The 22,133-nt window shown below is 44.9% G+C and overlaps 1 protein-coding gene across 1 annotated transcript in view; it reads right to left on the bottom strand.

Moving 5' to 3' along the window:
• The window catches only part of LOC137433939 (C-signal-like), a 59,160-nt gene that overhangs the window by 14,897 nt on the left and 22,130 nt on the right, over positions 1-22,133 (bottom strand). Inside the window, exons 2-3 of the mRNA XM_068126446.2 lie at positions 19,669-19,720; positions 8,239-8,435 (exon numbers count right to left, since the gene is read on the bottom strand). Of these exons, the coding sequence (XP_067982547.2) occupies positions 8,239-8,435; positions 19,669-19,720 (249 nt within the window). The remainder of the gene's footprint in view (positions 1-8,238; positions 8,436-19,668; positions 19,721-22,133) is intronic.

Below are 22,133 nucleotides of genomic sequence, written 5' to 3'. Positions count from 1 at the left end.
AATAAGGCACCCCAACAACAAGAACAACAACTCGGTCCTCTCATAGAGCTGCTCGTCGCAGCTAAAAAATTGAGATATGGCTCATTGTAAAGAACTCTCCATGGGGAATAAAATATGTTAATGATGATGTCATTGGTGCCTCCATTATGAAGTCATAATTCGACAGGTACAAAACTTCATCCGATCAAGATGCAATTTATTGAGCATCATCAAGGAATAAATTAGTTTTGAAAACAAATAATGATGACGTCATCGGTCACGTGGTTCGGACACCATATTTTTAATTCTGGCAAGTCCTCGGTCTCTGACCGATTTCCAGTTTGTTTGTTGGTTTTCTTGTTTGTTTGTGTGTGTGTGTGTGTGTGTTTTCATGAGTGTGTGTTTTCATGTGTGTGTGTTTATATGTGTGTGTTTATAAGTGTGTGTGTGTGTGTGTGTGTGTGTGTTTATATGTGTGTGTGTGTGTGTGTTTGTGTGTGTATGTTTATGTGTGTGTGTGTTTGCGTATGTATGTGTTTGTGATATCATATTAAATATAAATTTTCCTTATTGGGTGAAGGTCGTGGAGTGTTTTAGGCACCTAACAAATTGATTTCTTTAAAATGCATATTTTGAAGTAACTTTAGTGAAATGCTTCAAAATGCAATAAACGAATAACACTCCAATTTCGTTTAACCATGGCATGTGCTTGTTCTGACGAAGATACGGAAACCTTCGTAGTTATAGGTTGATTTTTAAAAGTTTTTTTTGAAAGGGGCCCGGATGAAGGGGACCAGAGACTTAGTCCATTCTGGCTCTCGACGGCCCTGCCCTCAGCTCCTGGGACAAGCTGTCTGGTCATTGATGGCCTGGCACTCGTTATGACAATGGAAACCTCCCGAGGCAAAAACACTGGTAATTATGCAGATTTACCTAAACATTAGTCACAGATTACAAGCTTATTCTGGGCCACGTCTGTGTCAAATGACGATTCACTGTTCTACCACAATGGCCCGTCTATGGACGTCCAAGTCAGAAGTGTGGACCTCGTGTCTGCAGTGCAAACCTATTATCCTGCCTCAATTGGTAATTCCCATATAATGACATCTGTACTGTGCCAAAGAGAAGATGATTCTCTTAGCCCTGATTACTCATCATTTTCAAATAAACAGTTTAACTTGTGTCAATCAGTCAAAGCTGGTGAATTACTCAGATTGATGTGCTTTTTGCTGGCTGAGTTTGGGAATTGGTCGCTTCATTCAAAGGAATTGTTTGTTTCATCTGGTAGTTGTTAAAAACAGTGTTTTGTTGTTGTTTGGTTTTTTACAGATGTACCGGATGGCTGTGGATATCACAGTTGTTTCTATGGCAAATTCACAGATTTGCAGAAGGTTGCCAGAGCTATGAAAAATGTGCTGCCTCTGACTCTTTGCAACTGCTCAGCCAGGTCCTTCAACAAGTGGGCAGATACAACTGCAGTCACAGGTAAAAGTCACAAAAGTCACACAAAGGGGCATTCGGTAAAAAAGAATCAAGATTGTTGGGCAATTGCAAGAGGATAAGCTGATGCAGGCAGAAACTGTTGATGCAGGTTTGTAATTTTTCATTGGTTTGGCCCAAGTGTTTGAAACATAATGATGTATTGGGGAGAAATGTCACAACCTGATGAAAGATTGCATCTGTGGAGTAAAAGAGTTGTGTGGTGACCCTGATGAGGGAGTCACCAGACTCATTCATTTTTATTCTTGTGCAAATTTATAGTTACAAATAACGTTTACTTTTTTTACTCTCTCAGCACATAATTTGCATGCATTTCAATATTTATAATTACAGAAACAATCAGAAACAATCCGCCATTAATCTGTGTGAGTGTGTTGTAATGCTCATCAGGGCATATCGATTAAAAGTTAATTATGTCACGTTTGGTATGCAATGTTGCTTGTGGAAGTTCAGATTCGTATTTGGCACATCATTTTCATTAAGAAACACTAATCATAATTTTATTCCCTATCAGTGCCACAAAATTTGATTTCTAAGCATCTTTTGGTTTGTGGTCCCATAGACTACGTGCAGCCGCATTTGGAAATGCGAGGCCATTAAATTTAAATGCGAAATTGTTTTGGAGCAGCCTTGGTGGGAGTTGGTACCGGGTTGCGGAATTTGGAGCAGGGGAGGTTAAGGGAGCCGTCCTCGTGGGAAATTGCCCCCCTGTGAAATTGGGTTGTGCCAGGAAGCTGGCAGGATTTGGACGTGGATTACAACCACAGGTGTTGGGGCCGACCCGGGCCCCACTGGAGGTGTGGTGGAGTGTGGAGCCCCTTGTCCATCGGGACGCTGTCCGAGTGAGTATTTCGGGCCAGTGGGGTTGCCGGACCTTGGAGGGGGGTTGAGACCTCTGGGGGTTCGAGATGGTCCCTTCTGTGCACCTGCTACCTTTTGGCGACTCTGTTTGGATTCCGGACACCACAGCCTGAAGCGCCACCACCATAGATATTACCTTAGAACAGATAGAAATGTATAGAGTTGCATGGTCCGTGTGCGAGTAGGTGAACAATATTGATGTAATTAGAAGGGACACATCAAATTAAGGATTGTCTTTTTTGTGCACCATACAGAAGAGTAGCTGACATACGGAGTGGTGGGTTGTCAAGGGAGACAAGGGTGGAGCTGACAAAAAGCACAAGAGGATTGTGCTCGTTCTGAGGAGAAGGAGGAGGATGAGTTTGGATGTGTGGGGCAGGATCACGCTAGTTGTGAGGAGAACTGGAAAAGATTCTGGGGAGAATTGGGGAAACCTGGAAAGATTGGGGTGTGCTAAGAGGGTGGAGAGCATTACGAAGGTAGACAAGACTTCCAATTGTAGGCAAGACTTCCCTCATCTGATGCACAGAGTGGACACCAGAATGAAAATAGACTACTTCAGGAGCCAGGTGCTCGACGATAGCTCCCAGAAGCCAAAACGAGCACGATAAAGATGGTGTTTGCTGTGGAATGCCAGCGATGATCTACCTCCTCAACCAGGCCTCAAGGACCCCTTTTATCCCTTAAGGAACACCCCATGGGGATGCCCTCTGTCCTCTTCCTCCACGCTCCACCAACACATGGTGAACCCAGCTTGCGTCAATCCAAGAGACAAAACCACACATAGTCCACTCTAAATCTCTGTGATCAGTTTGCCTGTCCTCCTTCCACACAAGGTATTTTTTATGGATATTGCCCCAGCCAAAGCATACAGCCACTCTAGGTAAGGGGCTAAGAGAAGGTTAGAAAAATATAAGGATAAAGCAAAACAAAATATAAATAAATAAATAAATAAATAATAACAAGAAAAAATCCAAGACAGAGGAAGTAGCAGAGGTTGGGTAAAATGCAATTAAACCTCAAAGCCGTTGGAAGTATGAATTGACATTCCTCTTAAAACCGTGTAGATCGTAGGATAATGAGAAGCATGTTACAGGTAGTGAATTCCAGAGCGAGACAGCGTGAGAGATAAAACTATCTGCAAAGCCTTTCGTTCTGCATCTTGGATTAGCTGTAGTGTATGCGTGCGCAGAGATGGTAAACCGAGTCTTACGTCCAATCACTCGCACGGGAGGAACCAAGCTAGAAAGTCCAAAATAACATTTGCCATGAAAATATCTGTAGAACAAACCAAGAGTGGCAATAGACCTACAATGAAAGAGTGGTTGAAGAGTTGTGAACACATCTCCACACCAACCAGGTTGACAATGCATTTCTGGAGCCTATCAAGTAAAGATATGTAAGTGGCAGGCTGGTGCTCCAGCCCAAATGTGGCAACAATACTCCATGAGGGGAGGTATATAAAATTAAGGATAACCTTATACACGTACAAAATGGCCTCTGGAGGTAAATACCTCTGTGCTCAATAAAGACAACCAACTCACTTGGAAGCACTTTTAGCAACACCAGATATGTACTTATCCCAACAGAGGTTAGAAGACATGTCCAAACCAAGAAGCTGAAGTTCCGATGATTCTGTTAATCTCCGGATTCCTCCATAGGAGTGAGTCCCCATGAGACGCCTCCACGAGAGTTTATTTGTTCTCGTCCGGACGGCAGACCGTATAAACGGCCAAAGAGGACGGCCAAACGGCCAAACTTCCAACCAATGAGGACCAAAATCATCATTTTAATGAAAGCAGTACCTCCTAGCTGGCTTTAGTGGTGAGCACTAGCCACGGATTATGTCTCACAAGGTAAAACTAGAACGCCATTCAGTAGAGCGCATACTCCTGCCGTGGGTCAAGTTGGAATAGTGCGATTTCACAAAAGTTTGAGGGAGTAGTTCAGTGACAACACAAGACAGACACTGCACAGATATATATATATATTTATGTCATCCATGAGAACAGCTGGCCAATATCTCGGAATTCCTACTTCATTGGTCATATTCAATTGAAGACCTGAGTGGAAGAAGTGCTTAAGTCACAATTTTGGGCAAAGTAAGTGAGAACCAGGAACTCCATATCTACAGTATGGTAACAATCCCAAAGGAGGACGGGTATCTATAAAAGTGAAATGTCAGTTTGTTTGTTTGTTTGTGAACCTACTCCTCTGAGCTCCCAAGGTTAATCGGCACGAAACTTTATAGGATGACATATTTTACCAACCTGCACATAAATAGGGGTTTTAAAACAGTTATTTTCTCACAATTCATCACTTCAACCATCCGAGCCGCCACCTGTCGCCATGATCTCCGAGGATTGATCCACATATACAAATCTTTATAAAAAGCCCACTTTTTATCGGATTTCAACATATATAATTAGTATCGATATAATTAGTTTGATGGTGAGCTCCGATCATCAAATATGTTATCATATGTGAAAAACAACTTTTAATTAAGATGTTACCATGATCGGTAAGTTTGGCAAAGAAGTGACCTCTCAAATGCGCTAATTATACAAAAACCGAAAATAGTACAAATGCAACCAATAGATCGTTTTAAAGGTAATTTTACTGCTCATCTAACATCACTCTCAAGTGTGAAAAAATAGATTGGAGAAAAAAAGGACCCACGTGACACCAACTACAAACCGCCACTTGACAACGGGTGACCCTCCAATGATTACCTCATCCTCACAACAAGGTGAGTTGTTGTTTTGCTTTGTTTGGGATCTTACTGCTTTGAGCTCCCAAGGTTAATCACAACGAAACCTTCTACCATCAGATTTTTAACCACGATATACCTGAAAATGGGCTTTATACCGTGACGGTGATGAGGAGGTCATTTTTGCCCGTAATTGTTGTGTTGCACTCCCGAGTTGATTTATTTACGAACCCGAGGTAATTTCTTTACTACACCTTCACCCCTTTACACACTTTAGACCCTTTCCACCCCTTAGACCCTTTTATACCCTTTCCACCCCTTATACCCCTCTAGACCCTTTACACCCCTTAGACCCTATACACCCCCTTAGATCCCTTTGACTCTTTACACTCTTTTGACCTTTTACACCCCTTAGACCCTTTGCACCCCCTTAGAAACCAATGACCCTTTACACCCCTTAGACCCTTTACACCCCTTAGAACATATTTAGACCCCTTTTAACCCTTTACACCCCTTAGACCTCTTTAGACCCTTTACACCCCTTTGACGCATCAAACCCCTTCGACCCCTTTAGACCCTTTACACCCCTTAGATCATTTACACCCCTTTAGACCCCTTGCACTCCTTAGACCTTTTACACCCATTAGACCCTTTACACCCCCCTTAGACCCCTTCGACCATTTATACCCCCTTTAGACCCCTAATACTCCTTAGACCCTTTACACAACTTTAGACCCCCTTACACCCCTTCGACCCACCCCTTCGACCATTTACACCCCTTTAGACCCCTAACACTCCTTAGACCCATAACACCGCTTAGATCCATTTATACCCTTTACACCCCTTAGTCCCCTATGACCATTTACACACCTTTAAACCCCTTACACTCCTTAAACCCCTTTTGACCCTTTACACTTTTTAAGATATTGACTTTTTAAGACACTTTGGCCAATTTAAGACCATTTGAACACTTTTGACCCCTTTTGCTCTTTCATCCTTGGACACCATTAGACCCCATTTGGCCCTTTTAAGATCATTGATTCTTTAAACACTTTAGACCCCTTTATGACCCTAAAAATTTTTTAGACCCCTTAGATCATTTGAAAATATTTCCTCCCAAAATCGGTTTTGGCGACCTTTTCTGTGCACTATTCGCGTCGCATCACAAGTTGCGATAATGAATCTAAACTGATATCTCAAAGTGAAACTGATGTTGAAACGTGAAACTGAAACTACTGATCATCAAATGGGAAACCAGAATGAAATGCTGTGGGAAATTGCTGAAAGCAAAGCTATGGTGAATATAGAGAGAGGGGGAAGATCGGAGCTGAAGAAACAATGTGGAGAGGGATAGGTGCCTGGAGGTGGTTGGTTGGTATGGAAAGAACTTTGGTGATCTTCCATCAGGCTGTAGGCCTAAAACATGCCCAAACCCGTTTCCCAGCTGAGCTTTCATAATATCATCTTCACTCCCGAGCAGTACTTCGGAGGTACAACAAGTATGGATTGGAAATCTTAGCTGATAGAATGGAACGAGGTTGTCGAGGATACCAGCCGCACCCATTGTGACATATGCTCACTGAATATTTATACTAAATTCCTTTTTCTATCAATACACACTCCAAAATAAATTACTCATTTCAGGTGAGACATGTATGCACCCCCCATCATTGACGGGTACCTTTGCTAGTCTGCAATAAATTTGCATAGTTCTTTTGTGACTTAAGCACTTCTTCCACTTGGGTCTTCAATTAGTCAGTGATACATCCTGCTTCTCTTTTCTGGTATGTGGTTGCACTCATCAGAAGTGCTTCCAAATTTGCTTCGGTCCTTGATCCACAAACCAATTGTGTGCATCTGTGGTTACAGCAAACCATCGATCCTCACGAATATCACCAAAATGTCAAATATATTGATAGTATATACTCTTTTTGCTAGATATATTCTGGTCACCCTTGTGTTTTACCAGTTGTCTGTGAATGTTCTTGTCCTACATATAATGTACTAGCAAGAGTACCTGGCGTTGCTGGGGGGGAGGGAGGAGGCAGGAGAGGGAGGGGTGAGGAAGGGAGTGGGGGGAGTGGAAGTGGGGGAGGGATGCGAGAGGTGAAGGGAGAGGGAGGGGAAAGATATACTACATATACATCTTTTGGGGGGGGGGGGGGGAGGTGGCTTTGACAGGCCCCTCCGTTTTGGGGGAGGGGGGATGAGAAGGAGAAAAATTTACCCGTGCAAAGAGTGCTTTAACCTCAGTGTTGCCCAGGTAAAAAAAGGAAATTGTAATACCCTCTAACCTCAGTGTTGCCCAGGTAAAAAAAGAAAATTGTAATACCCTCTGCCACCAACACCAGGTGGCGCTACACGGTACACATTTACATAGAGAATTGACGCCCCTCTCCCAGTCCCCCACACCCCAGCATTAGGCCACGGCCAGATAGCCCATGTTACCCCCCAGCCAAAGTTGTATTTGTATTTGTACACCGAGTAAAGTATATCATTGTTTATAGCTGGAGTACCCGGCATTGTTCAAGCGAAAAAAAAACATTAACATATTTGAAATGAAGGCAAATATAATAGAAAAGCAATTACATCCAAATCAAAATCCATCACAATCATCATTTCACCTTTTTGTTGAATATATGTTGCTGAATGTTCCATTCATCACGTTTCTGAGTGAAGTATGATGACTTTCTGGAAGAAGAAGCCTTACGACCCACTTCGTACACTTCCAGAATTGTTTTGTTGCACTTCTTTGTACACTTCCAGGTTCAAATGTTTGCGAATTGTTTTGTATTTATTTATGTGAATGTGTACTTGTATATAATTATAACTGTCATCAATCAAAAAGGTTTAGGCACTATGTTTTTTTTGTTTGTTTTTTTTTAATCCAAAAAAACGAACTTTTTTTTCAAATGTTTTTTTTTTGCCTAAAACACTCTCAGGCACTCATTGATGAACCTCTGAAAGTTTGACGACGATCCGTTCAGCCATCTCTGAGAAAAATGGCAGCACACAGACAGACACACAGACAGACAGACAGACAGACAGACCAATGGCTCTCTTATATAGTAGAGGATTTACAAGCTCCATGAGCTTTGGTTGCAGTTGAAAAAAAAAATCCTTTGCAGTGTTTTTCAGCAACCTTGATAATCGCATATTTTTCATCCATTGTCTTTCACATCACTGACCTTTGTCATCTGAATGGGGCCAAGAATATTAGTACGAACTGCGAGCTCCATGTCTGATGTCTGGAAATTGAGGCCAGACTTCAAACTATCCATGGGATTGACACCAGCATTGTTGACAAGCAAGTTCAAGCCCCCTTTTCCACAGAGCTCATCTGCCTTTTTTGCTGCATTTTCAATGCTGCTCCAGTCATCAACATCTTGATTAAAAATATAGGAACACAAAAAAGTCATATTAGCAAAAGGGGAAGTGTTCATCCATGTGTTCATCATGTTTTATTCCAAAGTGTCCCTGCTGTCATAGAATAATAAAAAGGTAGTTAGAAAGCTAATAATCGATTCACTTGGAAGGAAACATAATAATCTGCTTGCAACAAAAATTGTGTCCATTTAATCATAACATGATTGCCTCTTTTAAATAAATTAATGCCCATTAAAAAAACCCATCTTTCCACGAAGAAGGAGGAAGAAGCAAGACTTGGAACTTGGAGGGAGGAACCCTTTAGAATAAAGTGACGGACACGGAAGGAGCACACAAACTTATCATAATACTTATTGAAGGAATAAAAAAAAAATGTTAAAGTTATGATAAAGGTACATATCAATATCATAATATATAAAAATGTATAAGGGGCACACTAACAACAACAAACTTACATACTCGTTTGGGCTCACAGATAGACATGCAATATATTTCACCTCCGGTTTTGGGTGCCTTCACATGTAACGCTGGTTCGAGCAGTTCCTCCTTCCAGCTCATCAAAGCTAGGTTTCCTGGACAGCACCTCTTATTGTGCTTTACCCTCTTATTTTCATTCCTGTGTTTCAAACTCAATCTGCCATGCACATGTTCCTCCTTCATTCTCTATCCCTTCCCTTTTTTCAACATCCCCAAACTGAATCTGAATTTGAGTAAAACATTTCTTCCTTTAAAAGCTCTTAATAACATTCGAAAAAAAACCTCTTTTTTAATGCACTTTAAAATGCCTCACTCTCCTTACTACTCTGTCAGGAACAGCTGATGCATTCTTATTCTTCAACAGAATCTCTTTTCACTTCTTTTTCACAACGCTTATTTTCCAAAACGTTTTGGTCTTTCCATCCTCCTGATGGAAAGAGCTTTCCATCTTTCCATCCATCTTTCCATTCCTTGAGATAACAAGATAACAAGATAACATTTAGCCTGGTGTTGGGCTAGCGGCTAGGGTGCTGGCTTAGGATCCGAGGATCCTGGGTTCGAATCCCGGTCAATCACTGAATTAACGCCAGAGGGGTTGACTCAGCCTGCGTCATTACCTTCCGAGGTCGGCAAATTGAGTACCAGTTCACTGGTAATTCCCTGTTTGTGACAAAAAGGGTTGGCGGCAGGAAGGGCATCCGGCCGTAAAACATTGCTTCAAAAAGGGGACCAAAAAACAACAACAACCACGGTCCCCGAAAAAGGCCAACCCCCACTTGCGGGGAAAAATGGCCTCTAAAGGTTTTTTGTTTTTTTCCACCTTTCCTTGAGCCTGGTGTTGGCTTAGCCGTGAGGGTGACGGCTTGGGATCCTAGGATCCTGGGTTCGAATCCTGGTCGATCACTGAATTAACACCAGGGGGGTTGACTCAGCCTGTCATCCTTCCGAGGTCGTCAAATTGAGTACCTGCTTCCCATAAGCTCCCCATTACACTGAACACAGTAAAAACAACACTGAATCACAGTAATGCACTTTTTGATAAAATGTCCTGATTGAAAATATGCAAAACTATATATGTACATGTTGCTTGATATATGAACATTACATTGGTATACATTACATAGCATTATATTATGCATGGTTACCATGGTAACCAGATGCATACAAATGATGAATTACCACTTTACAGCTTATATCTTCTCTATGACAAGTCCATTTACGTTCAAACTTGGTACATATATACAATACTAGGAAACAAACATTTTAATTGATGCATTTGTATATTTGTAAAAAAAAGTTTTTTTTTTGCCTTCAATGGTATAATGCCCCCTTAAAACGATCATTCATTCATTTCATTCATTCATTCATCCTCCTCTCGTACCAACAGCTCCACTTTCCTCTACTGTGGTTACGCAGTACTTTCCTCCACAGCTTCTTCAATGGAAAACCGTTTTGCATCCCTCCCATGAAGTCTGTCTCTGTATGTCCAGTCTAGAAATCCTGAGAAGTCAATTTTGAAGCTATTGCGTGCATACAAAAATACATTCCCCTTCATTTCCATTAATGATGGAAAACCCCTCCCCGTTAGTACATTCCTCCGTCTCTTTGCTTCCCTCCCGTCCTGCCCACTCTCAGCTTCAGGCTGCTCAAGGTGAGGGAACAACCCACTTCTGCTGAAACTCCAAAAATCCAAAATCACTGTTCATCTCTACTCCATCGTTCCTCTTTTCTCCCACCTGTGGAATCAACTTCCATATTCACGCCAATCTCATTCTTCTCTTTGGGTTTTTAAGACAGCTGTTCACCACCATCTCAGATCATCCCTCATCCACAACTATTATCTTTTCTACCTCTGTTAACCCTCTCCAAGCCCACCTCTTTCCAGCTTTCCTATTTTTCTTCATGAGGGTTTGCTTTTGCAATTTGTATCCATCTTTCCACCCCCTTTGTCCTCCTCTAAACCTCATTCTTAAACATATCCCTTATCTTTGAAATGTCTCTCCATTTTCTTCCTCAACCGTGCAATTGTGTGTTTCTTCCTCTTCTTATGCTGTTCATTTTGTTCTGTTGCATAGATGATCCTGATCCATTCTATGTTCCAGCCCCTCCACAGGCCTCGACTATTTAAAAAAAAAAAAAATTGCAACATGTTGTCTTTTAATTAAACCGGTCAGCGAATTGACAGGTAGGCATGGCTACTATTTATGAAAATGAGGCTTTAGAGGGCGGAGAGAGAACGTTTGGGGGAGGTTCGCAAAAGGGTCAAGGGTGGGGCTTATATAACCCGTGGGAGACGCCCCCAAAGAGAGTCGAGGAGGGAGGAGATCAGATCACAGACAAGCCTGAAGAGAGTCCTGCGAGTTTGTGAGAGAGGGAGAGAGAACCCGTCACGCCAGACCCCCCACCAGCAGCGTTGGCTCCACCAGGCAGCTCCGACCCGTTACCCCGCGCACACCACAGGATCGGTGGCATCGGCAGCCATCGAGGTCCAGCCCGACGTCCTGTGCGGGATCAAGCTCCAGCCAGCTCCGTGCCTTCCTCCCCCTCCAGCCACCCACCTCCTGCCATTCCTGTCATCATCCCTCGTGTGAGTTTGCTCATAGTCCGTTTTGTGTGTCTTGTCCTGGGGTATTAATTAAGACTGAATAGGTAAGCTAGAGTTTTCACTGTGTCTTTCTTGTCCGTCCCTCTTTCTGTCTTTATTTTATTATCTTTCCTTCTTCCTTGGTTTCTTTGGTCCTGTAAATAGTAATAAATTATATTCGTATTTCAAACCCTCTTTGTCTTCTTCTTCTTCACATCTGCGTCGTCTTTGTCTTTTCCAAATTGAATATCTGTGGCACGTTTTGGCCAACGTTCCGAATCGGGTCTAGTCATTGTTAACGGTTCGGGCCGCGGCGCCATCCGCTCGGCAAATTAACATCTTATCCGCGGTCCGTAACAATTGGTGCCGGGAGCGAGATACGGACCTGAAGCGCTTCGTGCGCTCAAATTACAAGTGGGCCGAAATTTGTTTTATAAAATCTTAAATTGAACATCGTGCCATGGATAGTCAAGGCGGCGGGATGCCGGTGGGGGCATTAGAAGAGGGGTTAGGGGTAACCCAGGACCAGAGGGAAGAAATGGAGGAGAATAATGAGGATGTGGTTGAGGAGGTTTCAGGCGCGCAAGATGGCGCCCTCGCGCACGAGGTTGCGGGCGCGCAAAATGGCACCTCGCACATGGCTACGGCGGCCGCGCCCGCTGCACAAGTGGGAGGGATTGACATGCAGGCCCTCATTCGCGCAGCTGCAGGCAGCTGTACAGATGAGTATGGGAAACCAAATTTGAGGTTTGGAAAACAGAATGAGGGCTGATAGTGAGAAAATGGAAAACAGAATGGGGGAGCGACTAGGAAATCAAATCGGGGGGTAGAAGCTAAATTGAGAGACGGGTTAAACAATATGGGAAATAAATTTGAGGGTTTAGACAAGAAATTTGAAGGGTTAGACAATAATTTTAAGGGGTTGGACAATAAATTTGAAGGGTTAGACAACGGGATAAAAGAGGTAAAGAATGGGTTAACGGGGCTAGAAGATGAGATGGAAGGCAAATTGCGGGAAATAGGGGAGCAATCCGCCCGGGAAATCAAACGGATGGGGAACCAGATAGAGGAGGTGAAAATCGGGTTAGAAGGTAAATTGGATGCTCAGAGGAATGAATTGGAACAGATGAGGGTGGCATCTACAAAAGAAATGGAGGAGATGAAGGAGGAAATAAGACGAGGTGTAAGCGAGGAGGTCTCGGGGGTACGCGAGGAGATAAAGCGAGGTGAGAAGCATATGGAGAAAGAGGTGAGGAATAATACGGCAAAGTTACAAGGGGGCATAGAGGACCTGATGCAGGAGGTGGAACAGCTGACGGTGGGACAGACGGAGTTAGTGGAGCAGGTACAAAGGAACACTGCGGTACTAGGAGGGTTAAAGGCGACACAAAAAGAACTAAAAAATGACTTGATAGCGACGAAGAGGGAATGTCAGATGGTACGTGAGGGACTGACAACGAGGTTGGATGAGGTGATGGAGGCAATGGAGACAAAGGACCGGGAGGTGAGGACGCACATAGAAACGGTCAAGGTGGCATTAGAGGACGGAATTGAGGAGACGCACCGGGAAATAAAAGAGGTGAAGCAAAAGTTAGAGGAAGTGGAAGAGGGGGCGAGTGAAATTAAGAAGAGACGGAGGGAAACTAAGAGGGAGATAAAGGAGGAAGTAATGGAATATGTGCAAGGTCGGTGCTCAAATCGTGATGGTGTGCTTGCTAACCAGATAAGGAGTTTGCAGGTGGCGAAGGAGGTGCGATGATGAGGTACCGAGGTGAGTGGCGATATACGCGGAAATGTATATGGTGTGAGGGGAGCTTCAGTCGGTTTGGGGGTTGGTTTGGACCCGGGTGTTCGTGAGAGGCCGCTGGTAAAGTGTGCGACAGGTACGGAGTGCGACAGAGGAGGTGTGCGAGAATGTCCGACTCTGGGGTGTGTGAGGAAAAAGTGCGCACCGAGGAGTGAGTGTGCTGTCGAGAGTGAGTTGGTCGTAGCGCGTGTGCAAGGGGGCACTTGGAGGCGCGTAGTGGGGAATGTTACAAGGGATGTAACGGGAGAATGCACACCTGTGGTGAGTGTTACGGAGGGTGTAACGGGAGAGTGTGCACAAGAGGATGCGTGAGAAAGGTGTGTAACGGACAGGTGCATGAGGAGTGAGTGTGCTGTCGAGAGTGAGTTGGTCATAGCGCGTGTGCGAGGGGGCACATGGAAGCGCGGGATGGGGAGTGTTACAGAGGATGTAACGAGAGAGTGCACACCTGTGGTGAGTGTTACGGAGGGTGTAACGGGAGAGTGTGCGCAAAAGGATGCGCGAGAAAGGTGTGTAACGGACGGGTGCATAAGGACAGAGTGCGCGGTCGAGAATGAGGGTGAATGCGCGACCGAGTGTGGTGGTAAAAATAGTGAGAGTGACACGGAGCGTGAGTTGGTTGTGGCAGGTGAGAGAGGATGTACACCTGGAATGGAAGGATGCACACCTGGAATGGTAGAGCGCATATGGGAATGCACACTTGAGTTGGTAGTGAGGCACGTGATTGGGTGTGCAAGCGAGTGCACACCTGTGGTTGTCACAGAGGAGGTGACTGAGGAGGGAGCACGAAGAGGTGTGTTGGTGAGGTGTGCGAACGACGAGTGTGTGCAGAGGTGTGCGGTGGTCAGGTGTGTGACCAAGTCTGTGAGCGGAATGAGTGTACCTGGGTGTGTAAGAGAAGGTGCAATGACTAGGAGCATGGGAACGGCTGGATGTGTGAGCAAAGAACGGGCTGCGGGGTGTAAGCATGCGAGTGGAGCATCGACGCTAACCGGGTTAGCGGTTAGAGCGACTTATAGCCGAAGCGGGCCTTCGGTGCGTGCCAGGCAGCTTTGCGTGCCGCGGGGATCCGCGGGGATTGTGACCGCGGCAGTTTCAAAAGAACCGCCGTGCGGGATCCACGCCGGGCCTCGCTCTGAACGGCCACGTCCGTGCTCCGCTAGGCGGAGCGGGCGGCCCGGTAGGAAGGGTCGTCATGGCGACCCCTTTTTGTTGAGGCGTTCCGGCAGGGCGAGATCGGGCCATTGGACGGCTCTGTGCCAAGATGGTGCGTGGGATCTCGGCCCGGGTAAACCTCCTTCCCTGCACCGAGTGCCGGACGGATCCAGCCGCCGGCACCAAGCAACCCGCATTCATTGCTCGGCTTTACGAAGGCGAGCTTTGGAAATGAATTTGCGCACCGAGAGGCACTAGTGAGTAGACTGTGATGATGATGATAGTGTTTTTGATCCGAAATTTAGAAAAGTGAATAGAATTGGCAGTAATTGGAAAATTTTTGATTGGTTGAAATTTGATGTGTCAAATTGGTAGTGAGAGATACCCGATGTGGTGGGATGGCAACTCTGCATTCTCTCACAGCGGGGGCAAAGGAGCACTAGTTATGGGGTTTATGGCAGTGAAAACTAGCCCGGGAGGGTTAGGATATAGTGTGTAGGGACCTAGAGATTGACAATAGGTAACGGTAAGGTTTAGGTAGTGACAATGATACCTGTAGTGGGGACGCAGGTAGATTAGTTTGGATTATAATGACGAGGGAGCGCAATAAAGTAAGGGACGACTGGGAAGCGCGAGTTTCAGAGGGGAGTAGTTAGATGAGATGATGCCGTGTGTTTGAGGATTGGAAGTGTATTGAGCAGGGTATGAGTAAATGATTGTGAGTGTGAGTTGTAGTGAGATTGCACAGGTGTGCAACTGAACAGGTGGATGGAGCAGTGTATGAGTGAGTGATAGTGATGTGAGTTGTGCTGACCAAATGGTCCAGGAAGGAAGGAGGGTGCAGGTGGCACCAGGTGTGATTGCACAGGTGTGCAACAACAGGTGTATGGAATAAATGGTCTGGAGTATATGGAGTATTGGAATGGATGGTCGTGGAGTGAGTATGGTGGAAACTGTGGAGTGGAGTGGATGGTGCGAAGGTGTGGATGGGGGAAAGGAGGATGGACCCCATCACAAATACCCAGGGAGGGTAGTGTAAGAGTTAGGTAGAGGGTACAGGTAAATTGTGGTTGGATATTGGCATCTGTGGTGTGGGTAGTTGCACAGGAGTGTAGTGATGGGTGCATTAGTGTCGTGGAAATGGCTGGGCGTGTAGCCTGTTAGTGTGTGTGTAGTTAAATGAGCACTCCACCACTGTGAGGATGTCGGCCAGGTGAGGCCGCAGGTGGGCTCTGGGAGCCGTTAGAGTTGTGGATGGGGCCCGAGGATCCGGAGGACGGACCCGGGTAGCCCAGTGCCAGAGGGCACCGAGGGGTGACAGAGCCAGGAGGGGCCTTCCCCAGTTAGATAGGTTAGGGTGAGGAGCTAGGTAAGCTCGGGTGGCAACTACAGTGGTGGAGGTGTGCAGGTGGGTAGACCTGCTGGGAGAGCTACACGACCCAGCCCGGAAATTGTGCAAGGGCACAGGGAGTTGCATCGGGGGAGTGAGACCCCAAATTGAGGAAGCACCACAGTTTGGTCAATGGGAATTGGTTTTTAGAACCCATAGTGTAAGTTGGCCAATGGATTGGCAGGGAAAGACCACGGGTAGTGTAAAGTGTGTTAATGTCATTTAGAGGATAGTTAGGATTAAGATCTCCTCGCACCATCTGCATCCACTCACCTGGGATGACGTACCTCCACACCATGCCATGTTTTTATTATTTTTATTGTGCAAATGTTTGGAATGTGAGACGCATCATGACGTGGGTGTGACATTGTGCTTGATGTTCCATCTCTCCCTCCTTATGAGGATTGATGATGAATTGGGTGATGGCAAATTTTGGTTAGAGGGATTGTGGTGACGAATTTGGTATAGGAGAGATATGGGGAGACGTGACAGTAGTGACGAATTTGTAAATGTGTAGATTGTTGTAAATATGGGGTAAGGGCAAGGGTAGAGTAGGTGGCAGGGGGGGGTGACGTACGGTAGGGACGAGCTTTTCTCCGCTCCGTCTCCATACGCACCTCGCCTTGCATTGCCATTATTGATGTGTACCCTTGTGACCTTACCCCTCACTCACCTGTCTTTCCCCCCCCCCCCCCCTTGTCTCCCACACGAGGACTGTGCGCCACGGGGCGCCGAGGGGAGCGTGCGAGAGTCCGCCATTGGGCGCCCGAACCTCTCGCAACCACAGCTGTCTGCATAGATGCACCACCTTATGGACCACATGTCTGTGGCTGAGCACCACTGATGGACCCCATGGGTTGGGGCATGGCCCCTCTGCTGGAACCGGCCATGAAGGCCCGAGATCTTGCTGGCGGACCTTGGTCACAGGGCACCTATGCCCCACAGGTGAACCACACTAGTCGGCCCTGTGGGCCATAAATAAATAAAAATGGACACGTTGGGTGCATTTTATTTTAATCCAAATAGGCCGCCAGCAAAGAAGATGACAACATCAGGAAGAGAGCATTAGCCAGCAGAGGGGGCCGAAGAGGAAGACCAGCACTGGGGTTTGTTGTTTTTATTTTTATTGAACTGTGGTGACTGTGCACCGATTGGTGCTTGAGGGTGCTTTGGTGCATTGTTGGGTGCTTCATGGTGCATCGATGCAGGGCAGACTGTCTCCCCTCCCCCAAAAGAACAATCACAGGTCCTGGGTTAGGATTGTAAATAAAAGTAGAGTCATTGTAAATAATGCGCCCCCACCGTAAATGTATAGTTTGAAGACAATTCCGCAATTCGGTTAGCTGTGGGCGTGAGTCTGTTAGGTAGGGTGCAATGGAGCAGCGGGACATATTTATTTATGTTTTAAAACTGTCACACTCAGGGTCAGGTTAAATGTAGAGGGAACTACACCTACGTGCCACACTAAAAGTAAAGGTAATAGGCCCGGGACGTGCCTAAGAGGAGGAGGGTGCAGTGTTGTGGATATGAGGATTGTGTTTTTTTAATTGTTTTGTTGTGAACCCTCCTTCCTCCAGTTGTGTATAAAGGTCAAAGGTCGTGCCTGTAGTTATTTCACAAGCACCCACGTAGCCAATAATAGATTTCCTCCTTGTTGACAGTTATTTCCTTATTCTGTGTAGTAGGGTAAGGCCTTGTCTTCCATTAATTTGACACTCCATTGCACTGCATTAAATAAGGTAGATCCCTCCGACATGGCATCTTCAAAGTGCCAGGTTTGCCAGGTTTGCTGCAATTGCCAACTGCATCTGGGTGGTTTTCTTCATTCGCCATTGCTGCCCTTTGGCTGGGGCTAGCTCGAATCACCCCAAAACCACCATTAGCCACGAGGTAAGGTCGGGGAAGAAAGGCACGTCTCCACCTCATCATAGAGGGGAGGAGTGAACCAGCCCTTCCCGACCAACCCAGAACGAGGGGTTGGCTTTAGAGGGCGGAGAGAGAACGTTTGGGGGAGGTTCGCAAAAGGGTCAAGGGTGGGGCTTATATAACCCGCGGGAGACGCCCCCCAAGAGAGTCGAGGAGGGAGGAGATCAGATCACAGACAAGCCTGAAGAGAGTCCTGCGAGTTTGTGAGAGAGGGAGAGAGAACCCGTCACGCCAGACCCCCCACCAGCAGCGTTGGCTCCACCAGGCAGCTCCGACCCGTTACCCCGCGCACACCACAGGATCGGTGGCATCGGCGGCCGTCGAGGTCCAGCCCGACGTCCCGTGCGGGATCAAGCTCCAGCCAGCTCCGTGCCTTCCTCCCCCTCCAGCCACCCACCTCCTGCCATTCCTGTCATCATCCCTCGTGTGAGTTTGCTCGTAGTCCGTTTTGTGTGTCTTGTCCTGGGGTATTAATTAAGACTGAATAGGTAAGCTAGAGTTTTCACTGTGTCTTTCTTGTCCGTCCCTCTTTCTGTCTTTATTTTATTATCTTTCCTTCTTCCTTGGTTTCTTTGGTCCTGTAAATAGTAATAAATTATATTCGTATTTCAAACCCGCTTTGTCTTCTTCTTCTTCACATCCACGTCGTCTTTGTCTTTTCCAAATTGAATATCTGTGGCACGATTTGGCCAACGTTCAGAATCGGGTCTAGTCATTGTTAACGGTTCGGGCCGCGGCGCCATCCGCTCGGCAAATTAACATCTTATCCGCGGTCTGTAACAATATCATTCTCCTGCATTTGTTGGTCAACTTTTTTTTTTTTTACCTCCACCACGGAAGGTGGATGGAGGTTATGTTTTCACTCTTGTCTGTCTGTTTGTTTGTATTTGAACAAGATATCTCAAAGTTGTGGACGGATTCGGACGAGATTTGGCAGAGATCTAGCGTGTGTGACAAGGATGAAATTATTAGATTTTGGTGAAGATCCGGATTCAGATCCAGCTAGTGTAATTTTTAAGTGATTCTTCATCATTGTGAGATAGGGCCAAAAACGATACATAGCAGGATATCTCAAAAGGTTGTGGACGGTTTTGGACGAAACTTGGTGGACCGATTGCATATGTGAGAAAGAATAATTAATTCAGTTTTGGTGAAGATTCGAATCCGGATCAGAGAATTTTAAAGTGATTCTTCACCATTGGCTGATGGAGTGAAATCTGATACGTAGCACACTATCTCAAAAAGTTATGGACGGATTTAGACAAAACTTGGTGGACCGATTGGGTGTGTGACAAGGACGAATCGATTCGATTTTGGTGAAGATCTGAATATGGATTCAGAGACGATAAAAATTTTTTAAAGTCATTCTTCACCGTTGAGAGATCGGGCGAAAAGCGATGTATAACATGATATTTAAAACGTTATGGACGAGATATGACTAAACTTGGTGGACGAGTTGGTTAGGTGATGAGAACAAGCCGATTAAATTTTGGTTCAGGTCCAAATCCAGATCCGGCCTATCAGTGGGATACAAAACGTAAACTGGTCAGCCTGGCGGAAGTGTGCGCTCTACCGAGTGCCGTTCTAGTTATTATCATGGGTCAGGTTTTTGTAGATTGGCATTTGCAATCACATCAAATACTCAGACAATCCCACTTAACTAAGAATTTGCAAGCTTCTGGGAACACCTACTTAATCCCAGAAAATTTCCAGCCCTCTAGGTGTTTCAATACAAAGGTTTTCAAATATTTTCATTGTTTTTTTTTGAAACGCTTCAACCAATTTTAAATTTAGCACAACCACAACATGCTCCCAAATGGGTTTTTATAAACGAGAATTATTAAATGCTCATCTAATGTGTGCGGCCCTGAAATGTACTTGTTCATTCTCACCCAGTTTGATGATTTCAATGTTGGGATGCCGTTGTGCCAGATTCTGCAGCTCCTGAAAATGCAAGAAAAAAATTGTAAAGTTTTGAAACTCATGCGCATCAAGTTATTCAACATTCAACGCACAACTGATTTTTACTACCAAATTTTCATTAAATGATTTTAACGTTGTATCGTATTTAAAAATAATTATCTAAACATATGAGCTGTGATACAAAACTTCAGCTTTATTAAAAAATATATTGAAAATTACATTGAAACTTCATGAAATGAAAGGGAAAATGATAAGGAAAAATGGAGTGAATATCTTTTGGGAATGTGTTGAGCCTTCGAAGATTTGTCAGGCTATGTTTTGTCATACAACTCACTTGAAAGCCCAAGCCCCAATCACTATAGCCTTCTTCATGTGGAATGTATGCCTGAACTTGGACAAAATTAAATTGAGGGCTTAGGGAAGGGATTATAAAGGCTGGAGGACCAGATTCAACCCGAATTTTAAAATGGTGTACAATGTGCAAAGGCTCGTATTTTGTTTTCCAGCAAACCTGCAACAGAATACCTGTTGGAAGCATATTGTCATGAACAACGTAATGCTCCATTTGGTTGTATTGTATATCTTCTACTATAGAAGAGAGATGTCTGTCTGTGTGTGTGTCTGTCTGTCTGTTTGTCGCCATTTTTCTCAGAGATGGCTGAACGGATCTTCATCAAACTTTCAGAGGTTCATCAGTGAGTGCTGGGAAGTGTTGTAGGCAAAAAAAAAAAACAAATTGAAAAAATATAGTTTTTTTGGAGTTAAAAAAAAAAAAAAATCGCTCGATAGTGCCAAAGCCTTTTAAAATTAATGACAGTTATATACAAGTATACATTCGCATAAATAAATAAAAAACAATCACCAGACATTGGAATACAAATAAATCAAACAATTCCGGAAGTGCACGAAGGTGGTAGCACGGCTTCATCTTCTTCCTGATCAGCATCACACTTACCTCAGAAACGTGATGAACGCCACATTCACCCCATTCACCCACCAGCATATATATGAACCCCCTTCCTCTCCTGCCTCCCCCCTCCCCTTCACCCCCCCCTTCCCCACCTCCCCCCCCTTCCCCACCTCCCCCCCCTTCCCCACCCCCCCTTCCCCACCTCCCCCCCTCCCCCCCCCCCCCCCCGACAACCCTACTTCTGCTAGTAAATTATAATACAACAAACTCGTGAGATCACGAAAAGCAACTTTCAGAACCACGTTTTACAGTTTAAACTCCGTGCTACGTGTCAATGTGTCAGGTCCAAGGCTGAACGGTCCAAGACTTCCGTTTCCGGTCCCTGGAGCAAGGAAGCGTGTTCGACCTCTGGGCGGCAGCAAAAGTTAAAGTATTTTTTCCATTCGTGTATTCGTCAATTTCTACTCGTTTTTTATTGTGCATGTGTTGCTGGGTGTTTTCCAGTTGCTGTTGATTCGCAATTCCTGCAAACTTTTGTATAATTTAACCCTTTTCTGTCCCACCGCGTGCGCGGCCTAGTTTATCTCGGCCCATCGGTGTTCATAGGTGTTCTGCGAATTTAAGTTCTTTCCTTCGCTGTATTGCTTATTTCTTAGATTTTCTCTTCTCCCCCTAACTTCCCCGAACATCGACCACTTGTCTAACGTTTTAAATCTCTTCAAAGTCTCTTCACGTCTCTTCTCATCTCGGGAAGTCACGTGACGTCACGTCTCTTCAAAGCTGTGCATGCGCGCACGCTTTCGAAGTTAATAAGTAACTTTTCACAATTGTGTTTTTGTCGTAATACCGGCTTTACCACAGGTCGAAACTTTATCTTTCTTTCGGTGTGTATGTAACTATTGGTGTGTCTCTAATAGTATTCTTGGTGTTGGTTTTTCATAACTGTGTACAGAATCGTCGGTATCCGTACAGTTTGTGTCGCATATTCTGACGCCTCGTGTAGTAGTAGGAGGCTACCGTGTCTGACCTTGGCTTGAGGCTTTGTTTCTGTCTCAGCAGTTTCTTCGATTGCGCTCGCAATTCCTTTCGGTCTCTATTTTTCACGTTCCACATTCGGTCTCTGTCTCTGTTTTCATCCCAACTCAAAAAAAACAAAAAAAAAACAAAAAAAATATATTCCCTTCTCTGTTCTTATCCATTTCGTTCTTATTTGTTCGTTCGTTCTTTGACCACGTTGTTCGTGATCACGTGTTCACGTCATTAAAAAATGTTTCATCTGTCCCCTGAAGAATGGTATTCTGTCATATTCTATAACACCTTTTTCTTCTTGTTCTATAAAAGGATGCTTTCGACTTGCTCACCAAATCTATTTATTCCAAAAAAAAATTCCATCTCTTACAGCTACAGTGCCTCTTTCATTCATTCCCTAAACTCTCCAGAACTCCACCCATCCTTCAGCATCCTCAAACGTATTTTTGACTCGAAGGTCGCAAGAAACTCATTTTGCAAGAAATGTTCGTTTCC

Source organism: Myxine glutinosa, chromosome 10, assembly GCF_964187855.1.
Source record: "Myxine glutinosa chromosome 10, kmMyxGlut1.1, whole genome shotgun sequence".
NCBI classification, from domain to species: Eukaryota; Metazoa; Chordata; class Myxini; order Myxiniformes; family Myxinidae; genus Myxine; species Myxine glutinosa.
Note: the sequence above shows the minus strand (reverse complement) of the source record. Positions and strands in the feature narration are given on the sequence as shown.